At 24.5% G+C, this 17,638-nt stretch overlaps 1 protein-coding gene across 1 annotated transcript in view; it reads left to right on the top strand.

Annotated features, from left to right (window-relative positions):
* Window positions 1-2,430: 2,430 nt before the first annotated feature.
* The window catches only part of LOC117179502 (DNA replication licensing factor Mcm5), a 38,271-nt gene continuing 23,063 nt past the window's right edge, over window positions 2,431-17,638 (top strand). The window contains exons 1-5 of the mRNA XM_033371369.1: window positions 2,431-2,706; window positions 8,034-8,289; window positions 11,071-11,243; window positions 11,611-11,945; window positions 16,955-17,301. Coding sequence (XP_033227260.1) covers window positions 2,549-2,706; window positions 8,034-8,289; window positions 11,071-11,243; window positions 11,611-11,945; window positions 16,955-17,301 — 1,269 coding nt within the window. The 5' untranslated portion in view covers window positions 2,431-2,548. The remainder of the gene's footprint in view (window positions 2,707-8,033; window positions 8,290-11,070; window positions 11,244-11,610; window positions 11,946-16,954; window positions 17,302-17,638) is intronic.

Raw genomic sequence — 17,638 nt, forward strand, 5'->3', positions numbered from 1 at the left:
TCCACATATTGATTAAAGGTAGAACTGTTTTGATAAAAGCCATTTTTCTTGCTGTTTATTCATCTCTTGTTGAAAATCCAACAATGTGTTTTAAAATTCGTTTAATTTTTTATTGAAAATTAATTTTTTTGATTAAAAATCGAATTATTTTATTTATCATTGCACATTAATCTTATTTAGTTGAAAATTCATGTATTTGTTTGAAAATCTGTCTATTTGGTAGAAAATGGATCTTCTTGACTAAAATAAATCTGTTTTGGTTGAGAATTTAACTTTTTTTTAAATTCGACTTCTTTTGTGAAGAAAATTAAAATTTTTGTGTTAAAAATTCAACTGTATTGTAGAAAAATCATCTTTTTGAAGCTCAACAATTAGGTAGAAAATTAAACTGTTTGATTCATAATTAATTTTTTTTTATTTACATTTTTCATTCAAATTCAACTATTTTTGTATAAAATTTAATTATTTGATCATAAATAAAGGTTTTATTTTAAAATTTAACTAGTCGGCAGAAAATTAACTTTTTGATTGAAACATCATATTTTCGGATTGAGAATTCAACCAATTTGTCGTCTTTTTTCCTTCAAAATTCAACAATTTTATGTATTGAAAATTCATGAATTTTTAAGAAATGTCATCCTTTTAGTAGTGAATTAATATTCTTGGCGAAGAATTCATATTTTTTGTTAATAATTTAACAAATTAGTTACAAATTTATCTTTTTTGTTCAAAAATTCACCTTTTTGGTTAAAAAATGAACTATTTTCTCGAAAATTTATTTTTTGTTGAATTTAAAAGTTAAGATATTTTTCCGAAAGTTTAATAATTCCATGTTTGGTTAGATACTTATCTTTTTAGTTGAAAAATTGTTGAAAATTCATCTATTTGGTTTAGGATTAAATTATTTATTTAAAAATTTGTTTTTTCTCGTTGATTTAAACAGATTGGTTCCTTTGTTGTTGATGGAAAGTAATTTTTCCACTTTTGGTTGAAAATTCATCTTTTTAGTTAGAATTCAACTATGTAGTTGAAAATTCTTGTGTTTTGTTAAAAATTCGCTATGGGTTAAAAATTAATATTCTTTGTTGAAAATTCATCTTTATAGGTAAAAAATTAGTTTTTTCAAGATTCACCCATTTTTTGTTGAAAAATGAACTATTTTGTTTAATTCTTTTTTTCGTTAAATTTAACTGTTTAAAAATAATTTTTTTAATTGAAAATTTAAATACTTTATTTTCTCTTGAAAAAATATCCTTTTAGTTGAAAATTCAACAATTTGGTTTAAATTCAACTGTTTTATTGAAAAATCATGTATTTGGTTAAGAACCCATCTTTTTAAGTTGAAAATTCATCTATTTTGATTGAAAATTCATCTCATCTGGTTTAAAAGTCAACTGTTTTTAAAAAAATTAGACTTTTTAGCTGGAAAACTTTTTACTCTTTTCTTAATAATTTGAGTACAAAAATTTTCTTTTTTCAAAAAAATAATCTGTTTATTGAGCAATCAACTATTTTGTAAAGAACCGGTCTTTTTTTCGTTGAATTCAACTGATTAAAAATTATTATATTTTGTTGAAAATTTTTTTTGCTCGAAAATCAATATTCTTTTTTTTTTTTAAATTCAGCTATTTGTTTCAGAATTCAACTATTTTGTTGAAATGATATTTTTTGTTGGGAAATTCAACATTTTTGTTACAAATTTGTCTTTTTGGCTTGAAATTTCAAATATTTGGTTGTTAATACAACAGTGTGGTTTAAAACTAATTTAAAAAAATTAAGATTCGTCATTTTGGGTTGAAATTTCGACTTGAAATCTTAGGACTTGAAAAACGTTCTACATTTAATTCAATATTTTAGCTGCTTTAATTTTATTTAAAAGAATTTTTTACATTCTCATTTTATTATTATTTTAAATAAGTGTTTAACACAGGGACCCTCGTTTTATATTGTCGCCCCTATTTTCAATCCCCAAGCAGCAAGCACATGCCGCTTTCGAAATTTACTTTACCGACCGAACGAAGGTTTGTCGGCAAAAATGCTCGTGCGCATAATCAAATGGCACATCGTAAGATGGCGGCCCTCCCACTCATGGAATTCTCCCCCCTCCCGTAGATTCAACCCCGCTCGCAAGTTAGGATGGAATGCCCGTGTTTCTTATGTCCATAGCGGAAATGGAATAAAAATCGTCTGCTTTAAATTGGCAGCAGTGTGATTCGCAAATTTTTGTTTTAAAGAAAGATTCTTAACTGCATTAAAAGTATCCAAACCATCTGAAACAGTATTTTAACGTTTCAAAAGTAATTATGTAGTGAACCTAAAATAATCATCGGTTTTTTTCTAATTATCTCACGGAGTTTATTACTTTATTTCATCTTTTTCTTCATTTTTATGTTGACAGCAGTGTCTGCGGCATTCTTCATTCTGCGACTGCGTCTTGTTTCCCGCTAAAATTGTGCTTGTCGTGATCACTTGTTGCGTGCCTTATTGCTTTTGTTTGCTCTTGTCGAGATCAGTATTAAAGTTGATTTTAGTGTTTAAATAGTGAGAAATGGAAGGTTTTGACGATCCCGGAATATATTTCTCCGACAATCTCTATGGCGAAGGAGACCAGATTCCAGAAAATCAGGCAAATTTACAATCGGCCAAGAAGAAGTTGAAAGAGTTCATTAGACAGTTTCACGAAGGCAATTTCAACTATAAATACAGGTAATTCTTCTATTTTTCGCTTTCATAATAGTTGTATATTGTATTTTATTTTTAGTTTACTTGTCATTTACGCCACTACACAAATTCCATTGTTTTCTAACCTAACCTCTTTAATATTTCCGTGGGATCCATGGGCAAGGTTTCCTTTATTTTTTATAATTTCACAGGGTGTTCAGCGACCTTGAAAATCGGGAAGTCTTTTTGAATTTTTCATAAGAACCTTGAATTTGATTAATTTTTTCTTACTTTTAAAGCAGTTATTTTATTGAAATGCGAATAGTAATTTAAATCTTTTATTCTCATTATGATAGAAAAATCTCGTTTTGAAGAAATCTTGCTACTGAAAAGTTTTTATTTATCAAAATATAATTTATCTTTGGCCATTATAGAATAAATCAAGAGGAAGTTAATAGATTTTAGTATTGTATGCAAAATTCTAAAAGTTTTTAATTTCTCCGCCAATATAGAATGTTAAAGTATACATTTTTTTGTAATATTCAAATTTCAAATTATAAAACTTCTTAGTTGAACATTTCGATTTTAATTCAGGTTCAGAATTAGAATGAGTCAGGTCCATTCAACTAATTTTTGAGGGATTGACTAGATTTCAAAAGGTTACAAAATATTTCTAATGATTTAAAAATATTTTAAAGAATTTTGAACATTTCACGGATTTAAAAGATTTAAGAAAAATTTGCAGATCAGAATTTAAAGATTTGAAGAAGGGACAGTTTCAAAAAATTTTAATGCTTTAAAACGATTTCAACTTTTTTTTTAATATTTCGAATATTTCAAATATTTCAATGATTTCAAAATAATGAAAGAGATTGCAGAAAGACTTTACAAATATTTCAAAGAATTCACAAGAATTTGATAAGATTTCAGGAATTTCAAATATTTCAAATAGAGTACAGTGCGCCAGATTTCGAAACATTTAAAAGATTTTCAAAGGTTTCAAAAGTATTTAGAACATTTTGAAAGATTTCACAAATATTTTAAAGAATTCATAAGGATTTCAAAACATTTCAAAGCTTTCCAATTTTTCTAGAAGATTTAAAAAGATTTCAGAAAAATTTTAAATGTTCCATCTATTTCAAACGAATACAAATATTTCACAAAGATTTCACAAATATTTTAATGAATTCATAAGGATTTCGAAATATTTCGAGGCAAGATTTTAAAGTTGTCAAAACAGGTCAAAGATTTTAAAAGATTAAAAATTTTTTGTAGAAGATTTAAAAAGATTTCATAAAAATTAAAAATATTCCGGCGATTTGAAACGAATACAAAAGATTTAATAAGCATTTGAATGAATTCTTAAGCATATAAAAGGGTTTCCAGAATTTCTCATTTTTAAAGATTTCAATATTTTGTAGAAGATTGAAAAGATTTCACAAAAATGTCAAATATTCCAACGATTTCAAACGAATACAAAAGATTTCAGACAGATTTCACAAGTATTTTAATAAATTCATAAGAATTTCAAAATATTTCGAGAATTTCAAATATTTGAACAAGGGTTTCAAAGATTTCAAAGATGTTGAAACAGGTCAAAGATTTAAAAAGATTAACATTTTTTTTTGTAAATTTCAAAATATTTCAATATTTATTAGAAGGTACAAAAAGTTTCGCAAAAATGCCAAATATTCCAACGATTTCAAATGAATTTTAATATTTTAATATTAATATTTTAATGAATTCATAAGGATATTATAAAATTTCGAGAATTTCAAAGATTTCAAAATTGTTTAGAAGATTTTAAAAGATTTTACAAAGATATCAAATATTCCAGTTATTTTAAATGATTTGAAAAGATTTTAGAAAGATTTCATAAATATTTCAAAGATTTCATAAAGATTTCAAAAAATTACTTCATTATTTGATGTAAAAAATGTAGACCAGGAAAACCTTGATTTCTTGATCTGAAAAAAATGGAAAAGATCTTGACTTTTGTTCCTAAGAATCGCTGGGCACCCTGTCTCAAAGTAAAGTATTTATTTAACTGCTTGGTAGAAGAACTAATAGCTTTTTTAAAAGTGAATTTTTTGTTTTTGAAGATTTATCATGTTAGTTCAAAATTCATCTCTGGTTAAATTTTTGTTTTTTATTGGAAATTATTTTTTTAACTTAAAATTAAACTATTTCATATTTGGTTGAACATTTATATTTTGCAGTTGAAAACTCAATTATTTGCTTGAAAAGTTATGTGTTTTGTTGAAATTTCGTTTTTGATTTTACATAAAAATGTTGTCATCTTTTTAGGTTAAAAATTTAAGTGCGTGGTAGAATTATCTGCTTTGATAAAAATGCATTTATTTTTGTTGAATACATCACTTTGCTTAAAAATTCATCTCTGGCTGAAAATTTAACTACTTGGGGTGAAAATTTGTTTTTTCTTTCGTTGAAAATTAATTTTTCAACTTGAAGTTATGCTATTTCATTTTTCATTGCAAATTTATTTTTTTTAGTTGAAAATTAAAGTATTTGGTGGAAAATCCATGTGTTTTGTTACAGAGTCTTTTTTTAGAGAATTAATCATGTTGATTGTAAATTCATCATTTTCTTCAGATTTACTTATGTTGTTGAAAGTTCGTTTTTTTTATTTGGTTCAAAATTAATTTTTTTATTTTAAAATTAAAATAATTTTCTAATTTAGAGTGTTCTGAATTCGTAGTTGCTAAACAGGTCAGGCATTAAAAGGGCACCTTCCTAAAATGATACAATTTTGAACAATTTATATTTGAAATTAAAAAATCTTGACAGATTAAATTCTCAAATCCAAATGTTTTGATTATTACTCTTTTTTATTCAACATGCAATAATTTTCATTATTTAAAAATAAATTTAAAAAATTTATAAAGTTTCATTGAAATTATTCTTAAAATGTTTACAATTATTAAAGCTTTTAATTGGAAATTATTTAACAATTTATGTAAAGAACTGTCGATCAATTATTAAAAGACTTCCTTTTTAAAATAATAAATTTGGACTAATTTAAATTAAAAACAAATAATCCGGATTTTTTTAACTTGACACTATTCCAAGTTTAACTATTTCTATTTCAAAATTATTTAGTTATAAACAATTTTAAATTAAAATTATACAATTTTTAACAATTTATATTTGAAATGACGAAATTTTGATCGACTAACTTCTAATTCCAAATTTTGTCAATCTTACAGTTTTCTTAAGTCATCATGCCTATAATTTTGATAATTTAAATATTAATTTTGTTTTTCTAGTACCAGGCTAAAAAAATAACTTAAATAAGTATACTCACAGGGTGACCGCTGGACCGGGAAACCTGGAAAACCGGGAAATGACAGTTAATTTATTTTTTTACCGGGAATTTTACAAAATGTTTAGAATGCAAATTTTGTCCAACTTTGATTTAAACCGTTTTTACATAATTTTATAAATTGTGATTTTTATAAATTATTATATCATTTAGTTAAGAATGCATTTGAAATTGAAAATTTTTGATAAAAAACAGTTTTATTTTATCAACTTTAAATATAAATAAATAAATTATTTTAAAACTGGATCTGTACTCTAAGTATAGAAATCTGAACAAAAATTGATTTTCATGATTTATCAATAATATATTTTTAATTCAGAGTTTTAGGTATTCCTTTATATTATTTTTTTGTATTGAATTTAATAAATAAATTTATTAATATACTTTTTCTATTAATTTTTTCAACTATTAAAAATTGTAAACCTGCGTTTTACTATTTTCAACTTAAAAATAAATCCATAATAATACAGTCATAATTAAAGGTTTTTATTAAATTTAAAATATTCTAAATATAAATTATTTAATTTCTATCCCATTTAATTTGAAATTTCTTAATGTAGAAAAAGAATAAGTATTTAATATTTAGCAATATTTCACTGTTCATTTCAGATGAGTAAATTGAAAGCAAATATTTAAAAGAAAACAATTTGAAACTGAATTGCTTTACATAGAAAGCTTTGAATCTTTAGATTTTTGAAGAACTTTAATCTTTTAGCATTACAATTTTAATTGTTCTATTTAAAAAACGTTTAATTTATAAGCGAAATTGTTAAATTTTGACGCTTAAATAACAATTGAACACTCATTATTTGTAGAAGATATTTGAGTAATTTTAAGAGATATGTAGAAGATGTGAAAAGATTTAAAATTAGTTAAAAACTTGAAATTATTTCAAATAATTTAAACAAAGTGTGTTCACATTTTTTTGAGAACTTCTAAATATATTTTTAAATTAATCGAAATTTTCCTACAATTTTCGAAAATCCAGCAAATTAAATAAAATCCTTAAAATCTTCTTAAAGTTTCTTTTACAATAATTTTTCAAATTGCCTAGGAATATTTAAGAAAATTTATATTATTTTGTAGTCTTTCACAATTCTTAAAAAAAATTTTAATTCTTTGTTTGCAATCTGCAAAAATCTAAATTTTATTTTAAATTCGGCTGTAAGTATTTGAAATTATTTCAAGTTCTAAATTTAGTTCAAATCTTTTTAAAACTATTGTTATTTATAAATTCATTTTTTTTTAATTTGCAGGATTTTGTAAAAGTTATAGAAAAAATTCAATTCATTTTGAAATATATTTAAAAGTTCTGACAAAAAATTCAAAAATGATTTTGAATTTGGATTTGAAGGATGTCTAGACTATTTAAAATAAAAATAATTTAACTTCTAATTTAAGAACTGTTAAGTTGCAAAAATTATTTTTCCACTTTTATTGTGTCTAGTTAAAAATTACTTAAAATAATATAATTTTTAAAATCTTTAAAGTTCATTGCTTGATTCTTTAATTTATACTATTGAAAATATCAACGTAGATTTATATTTTTGGAACTTAATTTGAATCTTTGAACTCTATCATTTATAAAAGTTTAAAAATTTGTAGTTTATTTGCATTTCACTTAACATTGTTCAATTTAAAAGTGTTAGTACCTTCCAGTTTATACGTATAAGTTATTGAGCATTTGAATGCACAATTTTTGAATTGAAAACTTTTAAACTTGAATTTAAAAAATTTGGAATTCAAGGGTTCCACTTCGAATGCTTTAATTTGTTGTTTATTGTTTATTACTTTATATGGAAACATGTTTAAAATATAGTTTGATTTTTTTAATTTCAATGGCCGTGAAAAATCTTTGCGAACCGGGAAATGACCGAGAATTTTTTTCTCCGATTAAAACGGCCATTATTTACTCACTGCTCAATATTCTCAAGTTTGTTGCTCTTTTTTTATCAAGTTGTAAAAATTGTCCTCTATTGTTAATATTAATTTATTAAAACGGACTTATAATAATTTTTTTAATTTCCAGAGATACTCTGAAACGAAATTACAACCTCGGACAGTTTTGGATTGAAGTAAATTTGGAAGACTTGGCAGCTTTCGATGAATCTCTCGCTGAAAAAGTTTACAAGCAGCCAACCGAATATTTACCATTGTTCGAAGACGCAGCAAAGAATGTTGCTGATGAACTCACAGCGCCTAGATTTGAAGGCGAGGAGAAGGTTGAGGATATTCAAGTGCTTTTGACTTCCGATGGCCATCCAGTTTCGTTGAGAGGAATGAAGGTATAAATTTATTCTATATTTGGTATATTTAAATTTTTTATATGCATGCAACATATTAAATTACATTATATTTAGCGATAATCATCGAGCTTAAACACATTTTTGTATTAAAAATTTTGTCCTTATATGACTAAATTTTAAAAATGATATTGAAATTCCTAAATTTAATTTTCTAAATTGCTAAATTATATTGAAACTTTCAAGAAATTAGAGACTTACATAAAAGGCCAAAAAGAAATATTTGTAAAATATGTATTTGGATATAATATATCTAAAAAAAGTCTACCATCGGCTAATTTAATTTATTTAATTCAAATTTAGTGTGAATACTTTCATTTTTATACATTTTTTTTTAATTTGAGGACATAATGGGCCATTCATAAATTACGTGACACATTTTCAGTGATTAGAGTATTTTCTCGGTTCTTCTGTGTTTTTTCTTTTTTGGTAAAAATCCCCTTTTTCCCCGCATTCCCGAAAAATGTCCCTTTTTTTCTTTAATTATGCTTCATTTGAGAATAAAGTATTACAATTACCCGGGAAATTTTATACAGGAAAATAATCTCGAGTTTGAATTGTTAAATTTTAACTTTTATTTGCTTGAAATTGACTAAACGTTTTAGGATTTAGATAAAACTTTAAAGCTACGAAAGACTGCGAAAAATAATTACGATTTAATTATTAATGTTAGTATTTTTTTTAAAGAGAAAATATTCTCGATTGTGAGAATGATCTTAAAAAAATAGAAATGGTTTATTTAAACTTTTTTTTCTGAGTTATGTCGCCGTGAATGGATTTCTAACGACTTAATAATATTATTATTAAAGCTAGAATTGAATGACTAATAATTTGCCAAATATTATTTGCCAAAGACGACCCGTTTTCGAAAAAATTAACTTTTATGGATTTTTTTGTATGGATTGAAATGCTTATGTATTAAATTAATTTTTAAATTTTTTATTTATAACTATTTAATTTTCAACAGTTGAATTTTTAACAGTTCAAAATTAAATTTTATCCAATTTCCAGCTTTTGAAAATTCAGCATTTTTTCTAATCTTTAATTAACAAATTTTAAAAATTATTAATAACAATTTTTAAACAAATTTTAGAAGGTCGAAACCCTTTACTGAATACTGAAAATGTTCATTTACTCGAAAATCTTTTAATTTTTTCCAAATCTTTGGAAATACCTTTCAAAAATTTTCAAATCTTTTCAAATCTTTTAAGTTGTTTGAAATCCCTTCATTCTTGTAAATAAATTCTTTGAAATTTGATCAAAATGTTATGAAACCCCTTGAATTCCCTTAAATTTTTTTTTATCTTTTGAAAATTCATTTGAATCTTTTAAAATATCCTAAAGTATTCGAAATATTTTGAAATCCTTTGCAATTTTTTTAAGATCTTGAAAATTTCTTAGAATGTTATAAAAATATCTTAAACTCTTTAAAATCCTTTGGAATTTATTGAAAATCCTTGGAATCTTTTACAATATCTTAAAATCTTTAAAAATGTTTTAAAAACTTTGGTAATACATTAAAATATTTTAAAATATTTTAAAATAATTGAAATCCTTCAATTCTTTTAAATATATTTTTTGTCAGTTCGGTATTTTTAAATTCTTTAATCCCGTGAGGGTAAATGAAATTTGATGATATTCCTTTAAATAATTGAAGTTTATTCAAATACCTTATTGAGAGTTGCAATTCCTTAAAAATTCAAAAATTACAATTTAAGTTTTTTTTTGTGAAATCTTACCGAGGAAAGATGCTTATTCTAAATCAAAGAGAGTTAAATTGAACGAAAAGAGATGAATTTTCAAATAAATAAAAAGCGAATTTTCAAAAAGAATGAATTTTTTCACTCAAAAAATATATTTTCAACCAAAAAGACGAATTCTGCACAAAATATATCAACTTTGAACCAAATGATTAAAAATGTTCAACGAAGAAGATTGATTTTCTTCCAAAAGAGACGAATTCTGAAAAAATACATTTTTAACCATATAGTTTAATTTTTAAATTGAAGATGAATTTTTAACCAAAGAGGCAATAGTTACATTTTTATTTAAAAAAAGTAATTTTCTACAAAGCAGTTGAGTTTTCTACCAAATAGTTGAATTGTCTACTAAATTGTTGATTTTACAGTTAAACAAATAATTTTTAATAAAAAAAAACGCATATTTAAGATAACAATGTGAATTTTTTTACGAAAACTGTAATAGTTAATATGTTACCAACAAAATTTTTTTTTATTTTAAATCGAAAACAGGTGAATTTAACAATAGCTACACATTTCAACATACAAACTTAAATCCTGAACTTCTGCTGATTAATTTTTAACAAGAAATTGATTTTCTACAAAAAAGCTTGGAACAAAATACTTAAATTATCAAATAAAAAGATTAATTTTCTACAAAAGAATATGAAATTTGAACAAAATACATCAATTTACAACCAAGTAATTGAAGTTTCAAACCAAAAAAATGCATTTTCTATCAAAAATGGAATACATGGTAAAATTTCCAGTTGAAAAATTAGCGCAAAACAGGAGCTAAAACAAAATTAGACCAAAGAAATGAATTTTTAATTAAAATGATGAATCTACAACTAAGAAAATGAATGTTTAACAGAATAGTTCATCTGTCGACTTATTACATATTTGTATTTTCTACCAAATTATTAAATTTTGGTTTTTTAGTGATTCACAGATACTCAGAATCCCAAATACTTGTCGCAATTTCAGTACGACAGCTTAGTAAGAATCCTGTCTTTTTTTTCAGCCCGACGTAGTCTCGAAATTGGTAAAAATTCCCGGAATAATAGTTTCTGCCTCGGGAATCAGATCAAAGGCGACGAAGATAGCTATTCAATGTCGTACTTGTCGAAACATTCAAACCAACATTCCAATAAAGCCTGGTTTAGAAGGATACGTCTTACCCAGAAGTTGCACCACGTAAGTTGAAAAAATGGTCCAAAATCGTTCGTATATATATTCTTTTAATTTCAGACGCTATCAATTGGAAATTATTAATTATTGTTTAAAAAATGTTTAAAAACTTAGATTAAAAAATGGTTTTAATAATGAATTTTTAAATTAGCATATTTGCTTATCCTTCTTAATATATAAGTTGAGGCCAATCAATTTCTGGGAAAAATGTTTGCTAATATTTATCGACTTCCGCAATTCATAATATATGTGAAAAAAAAAAACTGTCGGTTTTGCAAAGAAGTTACGAGTATTTAACGGGAGACAAACATTTTAAAAGCAAATTTTGGTTTCCGCGATGCAACATTTGAAAATACATTTTTCCATTGTCCAGGGAGCAAGCTGGTCGACCAAAGTGTCCCTTGGATCCATTTTTCATAATGCCGGACAAATGTCACTGTGTCGACTTCCAAGTTTTAAAACTGCAAGAACTGCCAGATCACATTCCACAAGGAGAAATGCCGAGGCACATGCAACTTTACTGCGACCGATATTTGTGCGATCGTGTCGTTCCTGGGAATCGAGTCCTTATCTTGGGAATTTATTCGATCAAGAAGGTTTCAAAGGCCGGAGGAAAAACGAGAGGAAAGGACAAAGCTCTGGTGGGAGTTCGCGCTCCTTATATTCGAGTTGTTGGAATCGCTGTTGATGGAGAAAACACTGGCGTTGGTAAGAAAATAAACGAATTCTGGGATAATTTTTGAATATTTCCAATTCTTTTTCCCTCCCCTTTAAAAAAGAAAAAAAATGCCTCGTTTTCTGCTGTTTTCAAGAATCTTCCCCATTTTCTCAATTAATAGAACACAATCAGGGTGTTCAGCGACCTTGAAAACCTTTGAAAACCTGATTTTTTTAAATAGTAATTTTATTGAAATGCGAAAAGTAGTTTTAATCTTTAATTCTCCGGATGGCCGCTGGACCGGGAATTTTTAGAAACCGAGAAATGAGAGTGAATTTTTTTTTGACCGGGATTTTTTACAAATTTGTAAAAGAAAAATCTGTCAACGTTCGATTTAAATAGTTTTTACATAATTAGTGGAATTTTTATGTTTTGGAAATATGCTATTATTTAGCTTACGATGGGTTATTCAAAACTTTTTTACTTTAAAAATTTTCCATTAAAAATTTTTATTTCTAAGCTTACATTTTTAATATAAAAAATTTTTAAATGCTTTCTTAAACACTTGAAGAAATAAAAAATAAAAACCTTTGATATTTAAAATTTTGGATAAAAAACATTTTTATTTAATAAAATAATACATTTTTTTAAATTGACCTATACTTTAAGTAATGAAAAGGGAGCAAAATGATATGAAAAAACGATTTTAAACCAGTTCAATATTTCAGAATTTTCAGATTTTAATATTAAAACTTAAATCTTTCAATTTGAAAGTCGTGTTCACTAAACAAATGTGAACTTATGACTGAAAGTTTATAAACTATTTTCAACTTAAAATAACTTTATAATAATATATTCTTAATTAAAAGATTTTATTAAATTTAAAATATTGTTTCAGTATAAAATATTCCATTTTTAACCCATTGAATTTCAAGTTTTTAATTTAAAAAAGATTAGTTATTGAATATTTAGCAATATTTGAATTTTTATTTAAGACAAGGAAATTAAAACGAAATATTTAAAAGTAAAGAATCTTTATCTTAATCGTTTGACATAGAAAACCTGAATTAATTAAAATTTTGAAGAGCCTTTAAACTTTGAGCGTTACAATTTTAATTGTTGTGTTGGAAAAATGCTTAATTTGTAAGTGAAATTTTTAAATATTGATGTATAATTTACAAATGAACATTTGTAGAAAAAAATTGAGTAATTTTAAGAGATATTTTGGAGTTTTAAAAAGATTAGAAATGATCATGCAAATTTTAGAAAGTTTTTTTCAAATCTTCTAAAATCTTTTTTGAAAATTTTCTAATTTAAGAAGTTTTCAGTTAAAAATGTTCAAATTTTCAGTATTTGATGTTTCTAGCTTAAAATTCCTTAAAATTATATAATTTTGAAAATTTTAAAGTTCATTGATTGATTTTTTAATTTAGAGCATTAAAAATGATAACGTGGATTTATATTTTTTTATATTGAAAAATATTAGTACCTTCAATTTTATACGCGTAAATTATGGGTCATTTTAATACAAAATTTTGTAATAAAAAACTTTTAATTTTAAATTTTAAAAGTTCAAAATTTAACAGTTCCACTTTGAGTGCTTTCATTTACAGCTCAGTTTTTATTGCCTTAAGTAGAAATTTTTTTAGCTTTAGTGTTCCATTTTTTAAATTAAATTGACCGTGAAAAATGTTTGCGAACCGGGAATGACCGGGGATTTATTTCGGCGACTAAAACGTCCACCCTGATTCTGTTATGAAAGAAAAATCTAGTCATTTGAAAAATTCTAAAAAATACCTTGTTATGGATATTTTTCTATGGAACGATGGAAAAAATCTAATAATACTCATATTTAAGTCTTCATAATGTTATTACGGTTTACAATTTTTTTCGTGAAATGTTACCAAGGAAAGATATTTATTCTAAATTAAAAGCAGTTAAATTGAACGAAAAGGGATAAATTTTCAAATAAAAAAGCAAATTTTTAATAAGAATTTATTTTTTTACCCAAAAAGTATATTTTGAACCAAGAACATTGATTTTCTTCCAAAAGAGACGAATTCTCAACAAAATAAATTTGTAACAATATAGTTTAATTTTTAAATTAAAGACAAATTTTTAACTATTTGAGTTTTCTACTTTATAGTTGAATTTTCTATTGAATTGTTGAATTCAAAGTTAAAAAAAAATAATTTTTATCAAACAAAAAATCGAACAAATATTTTTTATTTTAAATAAAAAATAGTTTAATTTAACAACCGTAAATTTCAACATACAAACTTGAATCCTCAACTTCTGCAGATTAATTTTCAACCAAACAGTTGAATTTTATAAACAAAAAATTGATTTTCTACAAAAAAAAAGTGGGAACAAAATGCATAAATTAGCAACCAAAAGTATATTTTTTTCTACGAAAGAATACGAAACTTTAACGAAAGTTAAACAAGAAGGATCAATTTTATATAAAAAATGGAGTAGTTAAATTTCCGCAAGAAATATTTTCCAGTCAATAAATAAAAAGAAAATTTCATTCAAAATGTTGAATTTTCAAGCCAAAGAATCGAACTTTCTGCGAAAGAGTGAAATCTTCAACTAAATAGTTTAATTTTCATCCAAAAAATAGATTTTCAATAAAGAACATCAATTTTCTACCAAAAAGACGAATTCTCCACAAAATAATTCAGCTTTGAACCAAATAGTCAGATTTTCAACCAAGAAGATTGATTTTCTTCCAAGAGAGATGAATTTTCAGCAAAATAAATTTTTGACCAAATAGTTGAATATTTAAATTAAAGATAAATTTTTAACCAAAAATGCAGTAAAATTTTTATTTTTATAAACTTTTTTAACAAAAAAACTAATTTTCTACAAAGAAGTTGAGTTTGCTACCAAATAGTCAAATTTTCTACTAGATTGTTGACTTCACAGTTAAAAAATTATTTTTTATAATAAAAACGAATTTTCAAGATAAATAGATGAATTTTCAACGAAAATTCTAATAGTTAATATCTCATGAAAAAATATTTCTATTAATTTTCAACTAAACAGTAGCATTTTCACCTAAAAGAACTAATTTGCTTTAAAAAAAAAAAATTTGGAAAAGATACATCAATTATCTATCAAAAAGTTCAATTTTCAGCTAAAAAGCTTAATTTTCTACTAAAAATAAGAAATTTTAGCAAGATACATCAACTTTCAAACAAATAGCTTATGTTTTAAATCAAAAGGATTTCTAAGATTTTACACATATAAAAAATATTTTAATTATTTTAAATGAATATAAAAGATTTCAGAAAACTATTTAGAATGGTTTCAGCGGTTTCAACAAATTTGAGAAGATTTCAAAAGATTCTATTTTTAGTTTACAATTGATCTTTCTTAGTTAACAATTTGTCTTTTCTGGTAGAAAATTAATCTTCTTGATTGCAAATTCATCATTTTGGTTAAAAAATATGATTTTTGTTTGTTAAAAATTTATTATTTTAGTTGAAAATTCATCTCTGGTTGAAAATTTGTAATTTTTTTTCAACTAAAAATTGAAATAGTCCATTTTTTGTTGACAATTAATCTTTCTTAGTTGAAGATTCGTCTTTTTTGATAGAAAATTAATCTTCTTGTTTGAAAATTCATTATTTTGGTTAACAAGTATAATTTTTGTTTGTTAAACATTTATTGTTTTAATTGAAAACTCATCTGTATGGTTGAAAATTTATTAATTTTTTTCAACTAACAATTGAAATAGTCCATTTTTTGTTGACAATTAATCTTTCTTAGTTGAAGATTCGTCTTTTTTGATAGAAAATTAATCTTCTTGTTTGAAAATTCATTATTTTGGTTAACAAGTATAATTTTTGTTTGCTAAACATTTATTGTTTTAATTGAAAACTCATCTGTATGGTTGAAAATTTATTTATTTTTTTCAACTAACAATTGAAATAGTCCATTTTTTGTTGACAATTAATCTTTCTTAGTTCCAGATTCACTTTTTCTAGTAGAAAATTAATCTTTTTTAAAATTTCATCATTTGGATTAAAAATTATTATTTTTTTTTGTTAAATATTTATTATTTTAATTTAAAATTCATCTTTGGTTGAGAATTCGTAATTTTTTTCGTCTAAAAATCGAACTATTCCATTTTTGGTTGACAATTGATCTTTCTTAGTTGAAGATTCGTCTTTTCTAGTAGAAAATTAATCTTCTTTGAAAATTCAACATTTGGATTAAAAATGATTATTTTTGTGAGTTAAATATTTATTCTTTTAATTGAAAATTCATCTCTTTGGTTGAACTTTTTTTCTCTGAAGATTTAACTATTCCATTTTGGGTTGACAATTGATCTTTCTTAGTTAAAAATTCGTCTTTTTTGGTAGGAAATTAATCATCTTGTTTGAAGATACATCATTTTGATTAAAAAATATTATTTTTGTTTGTTAAAGATTTATTATTTTAATGAAAATTCATCTCTGTTTGAAATTTTTTTTCAACTAAAAATTGAACTATTCCATTGTTGATTGACAATTGATCAAGTAAGGTTAACAAGTATGATTTTTGTTTGATAAACATTTATTATTTTAGTTGAAAATTCATCTCTTTGGTTGAAAGTTTTTTTTTTTGAGCTAAAAATTGAACAATTCCATTTTCGGTTAACAATTATTGATCTTTCTTAGTTGAAGATCCACCTTTTTTGGTAGAAAATTAATCTTCTTGTTTGAAGATTCATCATTTTGATTAAAAAATATTATTTTTTGTTTGTGAAAGATTTATTATTTTAATTGAAAATTTAACTATTCCAATTTTGTTTGAAAATTTATTTTTATTAGTTAAAAATTCTTCTTTTTTGGTAGAAAATTAATCTTCTTGTTTGATTATTAAACAATTTTGTTAAAAATGTAACATATTTTGACTAGAACTCGTAGGAATTTGAAGAATTTTAAATTCAATTCAATATAGTACCTACATGAATTTTATTTACGAAAATCTATTCCCCCATTTTCGTGAGAAATGACCCTATTTCTTCTGTTTTGAGAGCAGTTTAGGCTAATTCATTTTTTCGTTTTAGGAACGCATCCGCCAGTCTCTCCGGAAGAAGAAGATTTATTCAGAAGACTCGCAACTGATGTGCATATTTACGACAAAATCGCGAGGAGCATCGCTCCCAGCATTCTCGGTTCTTTGGATATCAAAAAGGCCATAGCATGCTTGCTTTTTGGCGGATCTCGAAAAAGAATGCCCGACGGACTCTGCAGAAGAGGAGACATAAATGTCTTATTACTCGGCGATCCAGGAACTGCGAAATCCCAGTTGTTGAAGTTTGTCGAAACTGTTTCTCCTGTCGGTGTGTACACTTCAGGAAAAGGAAGTTCCGCTGCTGGTCTCACTGCTTCCGTTTCTAGAGATCCAATCACGGTATGAAGATAACTCTTGAAATATTGGGTTGAAATTTTAACAATTATCTTAAAAATACATATTTTTTCCTTGAAAATTCAACTGTTTTGTTAAAAATTTTTCGTTTTGATTTAAAAGTTCATATTATTTAGTAGAAATATTGCATCTTTCTTGGATAAAAATGCAACTGTTTTGTTGAAAATTCAACTACTGTCTAGAAAATGTACTGTTTGTTTAAAAATCGTAATTTTTATTTTTGAAAAGTAAATTGAAATCTTTTTTTGGATGAACTAAAAAGGAACTATTTGGTTAAAAATTCATCAGTTTTGTTGATAAATAATACTTTTTGGATGAAAAC

Source organism: Belonocnema kinseyi, chromosome 9, assembly GCF_010883055.1.
Source record: "Belonocnema kinseyi isolate 2016_QV_RU_SX_M_011 chromosome 9, B_treatae_v1, whole genome shotgun sequence".
Lineage (NCBI taxonomy): Eukaryota > Metazoa > Arthropoda > Insecta > Hymenoptera > Cynipidae > Belonocnema > Belonocnema kinseyi.